The sequence below is a fragment of the Cervus canadensis genome, chromosome 3, assembly GCF_019320065.1.
Source record: "Cervus canadensis isolate Bull #8, Minnesota chromosome 3, ASM1932006v1, whole genome shotgun sequence".
In the NCBI taxonomy this organism is placed as follows: domain Eukaryota; kingdom Metazoa; phylum Chordata; class Mammalia; order Artiodactyla; family Cervidae; genus Cervus; species Cervus canadensis.
The window spans coordinates 113,521,151-113,535,179 of record NC_057388.1 but is presented as its reverse complement, the minus strand read 5'-3'; the positions used below and the strand labels follow the sequence as shown (position 1 = coordinate 113,535,179).

Below are 14,029 nucleotides of genomic sequence, written 5' to 3'. Positions count from 1 at the left end.
CTCAAGGCAGCCACTCCCCTCCTTCCCCACCGCATCCTCTCTGTGCCTGAGTGGCAGATGCTCGGGCCGAGGCTGGTGAGGCCTAGAACAGCACCTGCAGATGAGCTCCAGGGAACCGGCCCTGCTTCTGTGGCTCTTCTTCTGCTTCTGGTGTCTCATGGACGTCAGCCCTAGGTGGAGGGGAGAACCCTGATGGACGTGTGTGCCCTGTACTCGAGGACCACTCCCCACAGGGGAGACTGGACCCCAGCATGTGCTCAGCCTGCTTGTCTTCCTTCTATTACCCGGGGCCTTCTGTCCCCTCTGATGTCCTTATCCGTGGCCTGGCTCCTTAGCAGCAGGGGTCCCTGCATCTCCCTGGCCGGGGCAACTGGTTTGACACATACCGTTCATGTCACCATCCCCCCATGACCCTCATCACCATCCCTCCAAAGTCAGGAACAACTGGACTTCCCTAGTGGCCCAACAGTAAAGAACCCGCCTGCCAGTGCAAGACCAGGGTTCAATCCCTGGTCCAGGAAGAGCCCACATGCTCTAGTTAAGCCCACAAGCCATAACTCGAGAAGCCACCGCAACAGGAGGCCCATGTTGTGCAACAGAGTAGTCCTGGATGCCACAACTGAGAAAACGCACACAGCAACGAAAACCCAGCCCCGCCAACAACAAATAAATAAATGAAAGTAGTACTATGATAACTGAATAAATTTTTTTTAAATGTTAGGAAGAACTAACATTGTTGTTGTCCCTCATCTCTGGGATGGGTCGTTAGTTATTTTAAAGGCCACATGTTAGCAAACCGCCACGCGAGGTAAATCAAAAACGTGCTTCTCACTCCAGGCTGTTGGGACAATGGTCAGCAAGGACATTTAAGATCAGGAAGAAAACAAATTTTTTCATTTTGGTATTATATGTTTCTGGGTATTTCAGACCATATGCATGAGGAAATTTGGTGCTGCCCTGCAGGGGAAGGGGAACACCACGTGTAGGGGGGTGGGGGAGAGGCACACCACACAGTCATCTGGTCAACCTGGCTTTTTTTTTTTTTTAAACCAAGCAGGGGGTTGGCTAGTGAGTGGTGAAACTAGGCCTAGAACTTGAGGCTCCCGAAATCCAGGGCTCTCCTCTGCACCCTTCTGCTGCCCTTGTTCACTTCCTTCCAGCGGCCCTGCCATTCTCCTGTCTCCCCTCCTCTCCAGGCGCAGCTCAGGCCGGCGTGGCCCGGCCCCGTGAAGTCACCACCAGCTCGTGGCTCCCTGGTGTCTGGTGTGGCTGCCAGGCGTCGCCTCTGTTCACTCACTGGGCCTATTCACTGGCCCTGGCTGCGGCCCCGGGAGACGCAGGGGCATTGTTCAGTCTCGGAGGTGATGGCAGGGCGAACAAAGTCCTCGAGGGCCGGGGGAGGGCGGGAGCGCCTTCCCAGAAGAGCAGGACGGGGGAGCCTGTCGGGGCTTCTCAGTTATGTCATCACAGCCCTGTCCCGTCTGGGCCCCTTTGAAAGCCGCCTCATGGGGTCCGATCCGCTTCCTTCTCGAGTCGAGCCCTGCCCGGTGTTTCCGTGGGGCCTCCCCGCCCCTCCAGCCTCCTCCCTGAGCTCCCCCTGCTCTGGGCTTTCGGGCGCTTGACTCTCGGCGCTCACCGCGTGGTACTGTTGCCATGCGTTTGGGTTTGGGGCCTGTCCCGTTTCTTCCAACCAGGCTGGAAGGTGGGACTCGTCCCGCTGCACCTTGACCTGGCCCAGAGCCACTGGCCATTCAGACACGGGCTTCTCCTGGAAGTCCGAGCTTGGCAGTTTATCTTACGATTTAGAAAATAAATCTGTCTGTTTGATGGTAATGGAGAATTGTGTCAGCATCGCCCCATTTTCCTCTTTATGAATGGTGTCACCAATATTCAAAAAAGGGGGAAAAAAGTTAGGAGTATCATTCTTACCCACCCTCTTCCTTCCTTCCGTTAGACAGTTTTCCCCTCACTGGTGAAAGTGAGTGAAAGTGTTAGCTGTTCAGTGGTGTCCGACTCTTTGCATCCCCATGGACTGTAGCCCGCCAGGCTCCTCTGTCCCTGGGATTCTCCAGGCAAGGATACTGGAGTGGGTTGCCATTTCCTCCTCCAGGGGATCTTCCCAACCCAGGGATGGAAACCAGGTCTCCTGCATTATAGGCGGATACTCTACTATCTGAGCCACCAGGAGAAGGGGCATAAATGTGATCAGAAGACTCTCTCTGTTGAAATTCTCTCTGCTCTTTCTGGCTGGCACGGAAGAGAAAACCTCTTTGAAGGAGCCCATCCCCACCCCACAAGGCCGCCCCGCTCCCCTCCGACAGCAATCCCACCTTCCCTCCATGCACTCAAGCTTCCCAAGCTCCCCCTCCTCTTAGCCTCTGAAACCCCACTTTCTGGAAGGGTGATTCACGCCCCCAAAGTGTGATTCTAAGTCTTTGTGTTCTTTCTCTGGATGATTTCCCAGTGTCATTGTAGCAAAATGGGACCTCTGCCATTCACTCACACCAGTGAGTGATTTCTCTAGTCCCCAGTTTCTTCACCTGGGAAGTAGGGTCGTCAACCCGCCCCCTCTCTCTTGGGGATGGGGGAGCAAAGGAAGCAAGAGTGTATCCAGTACTTTGTGACCGGTAAGATGGTATCGTAAGACTCTACCCTGAGAGGTACAGCAGGTTGCGGTGCAGAGAAGGTGCATGTTTGGGGTTCTAGCAGAGTTCTTGCCCTGTGTCCTAAGCTACACACATTCCTAACCCGCACATCATGTTACCTGTCTCCTCCCCCACGACTCCTGCTCCCAGCTCTGAAGTCCAGGTATCATCCTGTATCCCCCACAGGACTCACCTCCTCTGGGAAGGGAGGAGAGCCCTCAGGAAGGCCAGGTGGAAGGTGGACGACGAACCTCTTGACGTTAGAAAGAGTTCCATGAGAGAAGCTTTCTTGAGGGCCACGAGTTCCCTTCAGTTCCCCTGTTTCCACCTCCGGATGGCAAGTCTGCCATCTTCTCCTCAGCGTGGGCAGCTCCGCACGGCTGTGTCGAGGGCGCGTCCTCTGAATGTCCCTCTTGTCCTCTGTGGGGACCCTGTCACATTCATCCCATGCTCACGTGGGACAAGCCCCAGGGGACACAGAAGCCACCATCTAGGCTTTAAGGAGCGCCTTCTAACTCCTTACACTTGAGAAGGGAACACGTTGTCTCAAAGAACTAGCCAGGAGTTCCGCCAGCCCTGAAAGTCCCCCTGCAGTGGGCGGGGGAGGCTTATCCTGAGGACTGGATAAGCCCAGTCCAGTCTAAGCGGGACAGCATCTCAGGGAGAGAAGGGGAAGTGGGGGGCGTTGGGGAAGCCTGGAGGGAGTGGTCCTGCCCTCCATCCTTTCCATGGAGACCCCCCATCAGTTCTCCAGCACACACCCCAGAGTGCAGGAGACACCCCAGAGAGACACAGGAAGGGCCTTGTGTCCAGGGGCCTGGGCCGGAGTGGGGAGCAGGGACCGTGACACTTCTCAATGGACCACCGTGGCCCTGGGAGCCGGTCCACCCCAGGCCACATCGCTGCAGCCAGTGAAGGACACGCCACCACCCCTGGGGCCCGAGGGCGTCCACACACAGGACAGCACAGGGGCTTCCTTCTCCCGGTCGGTCCACCTGGACCCTGTCTCCTCGCGGACTGTGGATGATACCCACATCCACAGTGGGTATCCTGCTTTCCCTGGAGCTCCTCCCTGGTCAGCCTGGGGACTGCTTGGCATGGTGGCTCCTGGGACAAGGGGGTCCCTGGAAAGTGACCTGGTTACTCCCAGTGCTCCCGTCTAGGAAGTATGGGAGGGAAGGCTTGAGCCTTGGCCCCGCCCCCTCTGGTCTCCCTGCCTGTTGGGTGAGGACACTGACCACGCACCTGCCCCCCGCCTGGACTAGCACGGGCAGATGATGAATGGGGGCGGGAGGAGCAAGTTACTCATGCTTCCCAGGTGGCCCGCCTGCCGGTGCAGGAGACACGATTCAACCCCTGGGTCGGGAAGATCCCCTGGAGGAGGAAATGGCAATCTCCTCTCCTGTTCTTGCCTGGAGAATCCTATGGACAGAGGAGCCTGGCGGGCTGCGGTCCGCGGGGTCACAGAGCTGGACATGACAGAGCAACTGAGCACGCACGAGAAGCTCACCTGCTTTCACCTGGTTTGGTTTGGCGTGAAGCAGCCTGTTGTTCACCTGTAGGCCCGGAACAGATGAGATGGGCTGAGGCTCATAGGGCCGCAGAGTCAGGAGTGGGGGTGGGAGGAATCGGGAGGTGGTCTGGGGGGTGAGGACGGAAGCAGAAGGAACACAGGTGCCCAGGGCTGGCGAGCGGAGGAGTCTGGACGGGGTACAGAGCAGCACAGGGTAGGCTCGTGGCTTGTAGGCCGATCCGTCTTTGTCAAGGTCAGAGGGAGCAAGAGGGTGGCCCCTGGCCCATGTTTACTGACGTCTTTGGCTTGCATGCCTGTTGTATTTTTGAATAATTTAAAAATTGTATTCAGTTACCTATAAATGTGAGAGACTGGACCCAAATCCAGAGTCCCCCTCTCTTGGAAACAAATCAATATCAGGCAGCATTATTGTATTGTTTCCTGGAGCTTCCATAACAAAGTAGCCCAAACTGGGTGGCGTAAATCCACAGGAGTTTATTCTCTCGTAATTCCGGAGGCTGGAAGTCTGAACCAACGTGTCAGCAGGACCACACCCCCTCTGAGACTCTGAATAGCCTCCCACCTTGCTGCCTCTAGCTTCCTTTTTCCAGTTTTATTGATAAATGATTGATGTGCATCACTGTGTATGTTTAAGGCATACAGCATGATACTTTGAATTTCTCGTGTTGTGAAATGATGATCACAGTGGGTGAGCTAACATCCCCCCTCTCTACAGAAACAGGAAAAAGAAATGAAAAAGGAGAAGAGCTTTCTGCTTGTGATGAGAGAGCTCTTAGGAGTTCTCCTGACGTTCCTGCGTGTCATACAGCCGTGTTAACTACGGCCATCATTTTGTACATTGCGTCCCTGGCAGTTAGTTATCTGATGACTGGGAGTCTGGGCCTTTTGACCACCCTCCTCCAGTCTTCTAGCGTCTGATGGTTGCTGGCAGTGCTTGTCATGCCTCGGCTCATGGAGACGTCACCCCAGTGTCTGCCTCCGTCGTCACGTGGCCGTCTCCTCTGTGAGTGTTTGTGTCTTCTCCCCTTATAAGGGCACTACACATGGGGTTGAGAGTCCAGCCTGTTTCAGTATAATCTCAGCTCGATTCTGTCTACAAAGATCTATTTCCAAATAAGGTCACATTCGTAGGTACCGGGGGTTCGGACTTTAACATATCTGTTTGGGGGACTCCGTTCAGCCGTAACTATGATCTTACAGTGTAATCAGACAGGTGTGAGTGACAACCGCCTGCCTCAGACAGGCCTCCAGGATTGCACAAGTCCTCTGGACGTGGACAGCCTCTCACTCTGGGCAGATTCGTGTCCGGGTCTCCTGCCAGTTCCTTGTCCCCCGCATCCCACCCACCCCACTTCTTCCTGGTTCCAGTCCTATCCAAGTCCTCACTCCGCAAGACCTCTCCTTCCCAAAGCCACCCCAGCGATCCTCTTCACAGTGATTCTAGCTCTTTGCACAGCCACAGTGGCGGTTTTCACATCACACATTTTGACAATAACAGAGTGTCTGGTCTGGTCCTTGGTGTAGTTATGTGACTTCTGACCTTCATCTCTGCTGAATATGAACTTCCTCATGTCTTATCCCAAGGACTACGGGCTCCACTCCACATGCTCTCGGCACCATGCTTTGTAGGGGAGGGAGGGGAGATCCCATAGTCTTGGACTAAACTTGAAAATCACGTCCGGTAAGTGTGTGTACGTCTTATCACCCGACAACTTCTGAACTGTCCCTGTCACAGCAAGGGGGACTCTGCCCACGACTCAGGTTGGGTGGGGCGGGGATTTCTGGACACAATCAATTCTAAGGGATTAGAAGTATTGTAGGCAAGCTTGTCCCCAACATTCAGAATTGAATCATTTAGATTCTTGCCGTGTGAGACTCTCAGCACTTGCAGCTGGGAGCCCTTTCCTCCATGTCAGCAAATCGCTCATGCCCTTTGTGGTTCCTCTTCTACCCCAGGCCTCTCTTCCTCTCCGTCGACACCCACCCAAGTGGCCAAGCAGCACACGTTCCCTCTCGAGTCCTACAAGCACGAGCCTGAGCGACTGGAAAATCGCATCTATGCCTCCTCTTCGCCTCTGGACACAGGCCAGAGGTTCAGCCCGTCCTCCTTCCAGAGTGCAGCCAGGCCTCCGTCAGCATCGCCGACACATCCTTCTCCCTCCAAATCTGTAAGTCTGGGCCTCCTCCTGGGGGCCAGGCCATCGGGCGTGGGAGGGAGGGCAGAGTCTGGATATAGCTGAAGCTAAGGCTGGGCACTCCTGACATCTTGGGTGTATTTTATCATAAATCACAAACGAAGAAAAAAGTAGCAAGAGCACCATTGCTGTTGTTGTTCGGTTGCTAAGTTGTGTTTGACTCTTTGTGACCCCATGGGCTGTATCACACCAGGCTTCCCTGTCCTTCACCATCTCCTGGAGCTTGCTCAGACTTGTCCATTGAGTAGTTGATGCTACCCAACCATCTCATCCTCTGTCGTCCCCTTCTCCTTCTGCCTTCAGTCTTTCTCAGCATCAGGGTCTTTTCCAGTGAGTCGGCTCTTTGCATCAGATAGCCAAGGTATTGGAGCTTCAGCTTCAGCATCAGTCCTTCCAATGAATATTCAGGGTTGATTTCCTTTAGGATTGCCTGGTTTGATCTCCTTGCAGTTCAAGGGACTCTCATAAGAGCACAATAGGCAAGTGGAAATCAAATGAACAGTAGCTTCTGGAACATGGCCAGGAAAACTTTTTTGCTCTTTTAGCTTCTTTTTAAAAATCAGTTGTTAAAAGCTTTATTTGAATTTGTCGTGATTGGGATACTAAAGTAAAAAGTCCTAGGCAAAGCAAAAAAAATAGTTTTTTTATAGAAATTTTATTCTAGCTTTTTAAGATTTAGAGTCTGACATCATTTGACTTGGGAAGCAGTCTTGGAAAGGTGAGCCTTTCAAAGCAGAGTGGGTTGGTGAAACAGGTGTCTTTGCATCCTTCAGAGGATCAGAACTAGTGGATATGAATGGAGGAGCTGGCTTAATGGCAGCACTTAAACACTCTGCATTTTAACACCGTGGGCCTGAAGTGTGGGGACCACCATCACCGCTTCTAGTTCATGTTGGGACCACAGACATGAACTATCATTCCTATACCTAACAAGGATATAAAAACCGTATCACTGAAGTCTTTGCGTATGGATGTAACCAGTCTGTTCGGTGTGGTGTTAATTTCCAGCAGCTGCTATAACAAAGGGGCACAAACTGGGGGGCTTGAAACAACATGAAGCCATCATCTCATGTTCTGGAGGCTGGGAGCCTGAAATCAAGGTTTTGGCAGGACCGTGTGCTCACCGAAGTCTCAGGGGGCAGCAGGGGGGAGCCTTCCTTGTCTGCCCAGCTTCCAGGAGCCCCAGGGTTTTCTTGGTTTGTGGCAGCTTTCTTCCCGTCTATGCTTGCATCTTCACATGCTGTCTTTCTTCGAACTCTGTTTGTGTCCAGATTTTCCTCTTATAGGAACTTCACTCATATTGGATTAGGGTCCAACCTGGTGCCTCAGACGGCAAAGAACCTGCCAGCATTGCAGGAGACGTGGGTTCGATCCCTGGATTGGAAAGGTCCCCCAGAGACAGGAATGCCAACTCACTGCAGTATTCTTGCCTGGAGAATCCCATGAACAGAAGAGCCTGGTGGGCTACAGTCCATGGGTCTTTGGGCTATAGCCCAAAGAGTCAGACACAACTGAACAACTGATACTACCTCACTATGACTGCTTTATACATAGATAGATATATCCTTGGCTACGCCAGGTCTTAGTTGGGGGATGTGGGATCTAGTTCCCTGACCAGGAATTGAACCCAGGTCACCTGCGTTGGGAGTGCAGACTCTTAACCACTGAACCGCCAGGGAAGTCCCTAGAATTTTCTTTTTTTAATATTTATTTCTTTATTTTTGTCTGTGCTGGGTCTTTGTTGCTGCACGAGGGCTTTCTCTAGTTGCTGTGAGAGGAGGCTGCTCTTCGTTGTGGTGTGTCGGCTTCTCATTGCGGTGACTTCTCTCGTTGTGGAGTGCGGTCTCTAGAGTTCTGTAGTTGCAGCACACGGCCTTTAGTTGCCCCGAGGCATGTGGGATCTTCCTGGGATTGAACCCGTGTCCTCTGCATCGGCAGGCAGGTTCTTAACAGCTGGACCACCAGAGAAGCCCGGCTTTTTAAAAACTATTTATGTATTTGGCTGCCCCGAGCCTTTGTTGTGGCATGTAAAATATAGTTTCCTGATCAGGAGTTGAACCCAGCCCCCCGACATTAGGAGCACAGAGTCTTAGCCACTGGACCACCAGGGAAATCCCAGGATGACCTCTTCGTAACTTAATTACCTCTGAAAAGACCCGATTTCCAAACAAGGTGGCATTTCGTGGGTATCGTTGGTCAGGACCTCACAAAGCTTTTGGGGGGACACCATCTAATCATAACAGTTGCTGCCTTTGGGAAGAAAGAAGATGTGTTAGTCTGGCAGAGAACCTACCATGAGTCTTCTCCTTGTTTGTCCAATGATTACTTTATTAGATGTAAGCTTAGCAGAGTATTGTTTTAAGTGCTGAGGGATATAATGTAAGGTATTGTCTCTGCCCTCTAGGGCTTACAGTCTTACTGGGAACAGAATAACACTCAGATAAAGCAGTTAAATCAAAGCGGCAAGTAGATTGGGTGGGGATCAGGTGGGAAACAAATAGTCCACACTGCAGGGGGGTGGGAAGGGGGAAATACGATGAGGGTAAGGAAGGAAGACTTGGGTGACTGTAGGGTTCAAATCAGCAGGAGAGGTGGAGATAGGGCCTTCTGGAAGGAGTGTGACTGTAGCTTGGGGTAGGAGCTGGCAGGGAAACTGTGGGGGTGCTGTCTGGGGGGCGCTGGTGATCTGGTGGAGCTTGGAGACGGGAAGACCAGGAGGCCCCTTAGCACTCAGGGCCCAGAAGGAAGGTCATCTGTGAACTTGGGTGTGAATGAGAAGAGATCTTGAGGTTCCTGTTGTCCCGGGCATTTAGCGAAGAGACTTGGTCATAGAGATTCAAGAACAAATGTGTCCAGAAAAAAGGGATCATGAGGTAACTGAACGTTATCAAAAGCAGGGAGCTACTACTCCCCTTGGGCTGGAGGGATGGGAGGGGACCCCGTCAGGTGGGAGGTGGGACCAGCGTGTCTGCCTGGCAGGAAGGAGCTGGGGCCGCAGAGGAGGAGCAGCCCCTGGCCTGAGCTGCCGTTGAAGGCAGAGGGATAGGAAGCCTGGCATCTCCGTGGCTTCCTGCCCTCCACCGTGTGCCCAGCCTGCCGAGAGGCTGGCGGGCCCGGAGACCTGACAGGGAGCCAGGAGGGGACCAGAAAAGGGAGCCAAGAGTGACCGCCAGAGAGGCCGGGACGGAGGAAGTCTGTTCAAAGCATCGGCTTCTTCTCCCAGACCCGGGATGACTGACAGGACAGCCCCACGGGAGAAGAGACGCTGGTTTGAAGAGGAGGTGGTTGTTTGGGCTTTAGATCATTTGAAGTGATGGTGCAGGCTCAGACACGGGGTTTTTCCACGATTTCAGAAGTTCTGTGCGCAGAACGAGCCCACAGCCTTTCCCAGCTTAAATGAGAGAGAATTCAGAGGACGTTCTAAGTCTGCTTTCAGTACCCCTTCCCTGTCCCCTGATTGTGAGTATATATTTTTTTAACCTTTTTTATTTTTTAAACTATGGTAATATGATAACACATTTACAGGAAACTTGGTAAATACACAGCAAAGTTACATATAGTTTCACAATATACTACAATTGTTAAGTAAAGATGCTTAGTTGCAGTTTCAATATCAAACTCTCAGAAATTAATAGAATGAATGTACAAAGAAGTAGCAGCGCTTCCAAGGTGGCTTAGATGGCAAAGAATCTGTCTGCAATGCAGGAGACCTGGGTTCAATGCCTGGGTTGGGTAGATCCCCTGGAGAAGGGAATGACTACCCACCCCAGTATTCTTGCCTGGGAAATCCCATGGACAGAGGAGCCTAGTGAAAGTCACTCAGTCATACCCGACTCTTTTAAACTCCATGGACTGTACAGTCCATGGAATTCTCCAGGCCAGAATCCTGGAGTGGGTAGACTTTCCCTTCTTCAGGGGATCTTCCCAACCCAGGAATCAAACTGGGGTCTCCGCATTGCCCACGGATTCTTTACCAGCTGAGCCACAAGGGAAACCCAAGAACACTGGAGTGGGTAGCCTATCCCTTCTCCAGCAGATCTTCCTGACCCAGGAATTGAACCAGGGTCTCCTGCATTGCAGGCAGATTCTTTACCAACTGAGCTACGCGGGAAGCCCCATATGTATATTTTACCACATTAAAAAAAAAAAAATGATCCAGTCAGCAGTACAATGTTTATAAAGTTTGAGCTTCAGAAATTCAGGGTGATCACCCGAGATTTCCCACTTGTGTTTTGAAATGATATGTTTCAAATTGGAAGACAATGTTCCACTGGCTATGAACATTAAACAGGAGCCTTAATCATGTTTAAGTTTTATCACCCAAGGCCTCCAGGGGCTCCTTCAAGCATACTGGTCACAGCCCCTGCAGCTGTGTTTGGCCCTGGTCTCTGCTTTCAGCAGCCCTTGGCAGGAGGGCTGGTGATGGATTCGGGTTCATCTAAATGTTTCTTTATAATTGGATTATGTTGAATGTCCTCTTGTGCTAAATTCCTTAGAAACTTGGCTGATTTCATGCATTTGGTTACCGGCAGAATCTTCATAGAGGAATGTGAGTTGCTTAAAGGCTTCTATTCGCCTGAAAGTATTTAGATATAATTTATCTCTGCCTTTTGGGATAAAAAGACGCTTGCTGTAAACATCGACCATGAAGATCACTTTTATAAACTTTGTTCCCATGAATTTTATTCTAAAATTAGAAAGGGGATGAGGGCAATGAATTCGTCTTTGTAGAAGTACTCATTTTATCGTTTATTTACTCAGCAACTATTTATTAAGCAACTGTTGGGTGCCAGACACTGGGCTCGGGAAGGCTGATGGGTTGACAAGTGTGTGAGTAGCTCTCATGAGGCAGGGATGGTGTTCTCTTCATCTATTAGCAGCACTTTATGCTTGGGAGGGGTTTGATAAATAGCTCAGAGCTCACTGAACAAAGGGTTTCTCTGGTAGCTCAGCTGGTAAAGAATCTGCCTACAATACCGGAGACCTGGGTTCTATCCCTGGGTTGGGAAGCTCCCCTGCAGAAGGGATAGGCTACCCACTCCAGTATTCTTGGGCTTCCCTGGTGGCTCAGCTGGTAAAGAATCTGCCTGCAATGCGGGAGAGCTGGGTTCGATCCCTGGGTTGGGAAGATCCCCTGGAGAAGGGAATGGCTACTCACTCCAGTATTCTGGCCTGGAGAAGTCCATGGGCAGAGGAGCTTGGCGGGCTCAGTCTGTAGAGTCACAAAGAGTCAGACACAACTGAGTGACTTTCACTGAACAAAAGGACGGAGATTTTATCTCTGTTTAGTCTCTCCGTCATGTCCAACTTTTTGTGACCCCATGGACTGTAGCCCGCCAGGCTCCTCTGTCCATAGGATTTCCCAGGCAGGAATACTGGAACGGATTGCTGGTTCCTTCTCCAGGGGATCTTCTCGACCCAGGGATCAAACTTGTGCCTCCTACATTGCAGGTGGATTCTTTACCACTGAGCCACCTGGGAAGCCCAACTGGGGGAAGGGGGTATAGACAGATAAATAGTTATAATAGAATTTGATAGAAACTGTGCATGGGAGAAAATTCCTAGTCCAGTCTTAGGGAGTGGAAAAGCCAATCCCGGAGGAAGGAAGTGGAAATTTTCTTCAGAAGCAGAGAGCAACAATTAACTCTGCATCTTGATGTCCCCGTGGTTGGGTGTGGAAATGAGACCGGATGTGGGTACAGCAGGAGTTCAGATGAGATGCTGTGTGAAATGATCTGGGCCTGGTGGCAGCTGACGGTGGAAAGGGGAGGGGACTGGTGTTAAAATGTAGAGAGCTATTTAAGAGGTCAGGTTGAAATGGATTTGGTGTGCAGCGATTGATTAGTTGAGGGGACAAAAGAGAAGAATCAAGGATGCGTCCAAAGATTTTGCCTTGGGAAACTGGATGGATGGCAGTTGCATTTTCTGGGATAGGGAACAGAGGAGGAGACAGGCTGTGTGCAGGTGTGTACGTGTATAAGTGCACACACACGTGTGTTAGCTGGTGGTGGTACAACAAGGTCCCCAGGGGATAATTAAATGGAGGTGTCCAAAGGGCCACTGGATGTGTGAATCTGGATCTAGAAATTAAGATTTCTGCTTATTTGTTTTTATTTATTTATCTGTTGGCTGTACCACACAGCTTGCAAGATCTCAGTTCCCTGACCAGGGATTGAACCTGGCCCCTGCAGTGAAAGCCCTAAGCACTAGGCAACCAGGGAACTCTCCTGGAAATTAAGATTTTTTTAATCATCAGAATGTAAATAGTAACTTATGCCATGATAATAGATGAAATAATCCAGAGAGATGTATCACAGATGAGAAGAGAGCCAGAAAAACGTGGGTATTTGAAGGACAAACAAAGGAAAGGATTCTGAATTGCCTGGAAGATAGGCAGAAAACCAGGCAAACACAGCATTATGGAAGAACAAGGACTGTGTTTCGTGGTGTATCACGCATTTGGAGGGCATGGTCAGTGACGGTCCTGGTCGTGGGACATAAGGACTGAGGTCATCTGTAACCTTGGCAGGAGTACTTCCAATGGCAAGGTCAGGAGCGGACACCGTGTGATGTGGGTGAACGATTAAGAGCTGAAGACATGGAGGCCTTAGTGTAGAAAACTCTTTCCAGGATCCTGGCTTCGAAGGGGAGGAGACGGGGCTACAGCTGGAAGAATGAAGGTGATGGTTTGTTCCCTTAAAGGGGAATAGATTTAAACACCAAGAGGGATAGGGTTAGTAGGAAGCGAGCAGTTAAAGATAGAAGGAGGGACTTCCCTGGTGGTCCAGTGGTTAAGACTTCCAATGCAGGAGGTGTGGGTTTGATTCCTGATCAGAGAACTAAGATGTCACATACCAAAGCATGGCTTAAAAAAAAAAAAAAAGAAGGGGAAAAGCAAGCATGCCGTCTGTGCTTGTGAAGGAAACAGGTGAATTTTCTTAGGAGGTGGGAACATGTGACGGGGTATTTGTCTTGAACCAAAGGAAGAATCAGGAATCCCTGGTGCCTCAGTGGTAAAGAACCCACCTGCCAGTGCAGGAGACTCAGGTTCCACCCCTGGGTGGGGAAGATCCCCTGGAGGAGGGCATGGCTTCAGTATTCTTGCCTGGAGAATCCCATGGACAGAGGAGCCTGGTGGGCTACAGTCCATGAGGTCGCAAAGAGTCAGACACGACTTAGCGACTAAACCATCCACCAAAGGAAGAGACGTCTTTTAGGGGGTAGAAAATTTGATGTGCAGGCGTTATAGTGATCGGTACTTACCCAATTTCCTTTCTGCAGCAGTCACTCCATGCGCCCCCTGTTTTCTTCTATGGAATTTCACCCTTGACTTGTGTCTCGAATCAGAGTCCCTAGAAGCAGAGCCTGAGACGGGGCTTCAGGTGCAAGCCTGTTTATTCATTACAGAGAGCTCTCAGAAGAAAAGTCTAAGGAGCCGGGAAGGGAAGGGGCAAAGCAACGGTGTGGCTTCAGATGAAGCTGAGCCTCGGCTGTTTGACAGGGGAGCTCTGTGGTGTGAACTGCCCCTGGAGGTGCTCTGCCTCGAGGCGAGGAAGCTGGGCTTTTATAGCTTTTTTTAAAAAATATTTATTTTTATTTATTTGGCCGTGCCAGGTCTTAGTTGTGGAACATGGGCTCTTAAGTTGCAGCATGTG

The 14,029-nt window shown here is 51.1% G+C and overlaps 1 protein-coding gene across 6 annotated transcripts in view; it reads left to right on the top strand.

Annotated features, from left to right (window-relative positions):
* Nucleotides 1-14,029, top strand: part of PRKAG2 (protein kinase AMP-activated non-catalytic subunit gamma 2) — a 293,481-nt gene that overhangs the window by 182,500 nt on the left and 96,952 nt on the right. For all 6 annotated transcript variants that reach the window (XM_043464194.1, XM_043464192.1, XM_043464193.1 and 3 more), the window contains one exon: nt 6,136-6,347. In XM_043464194.1, coding sequence (XP_043320129.1) covers nt 6,136-6,347 — 212 coding nt within the window. The remainder of the gene's footprint in view (nt 1-6,135; nt 6,348-14,029) is intronic.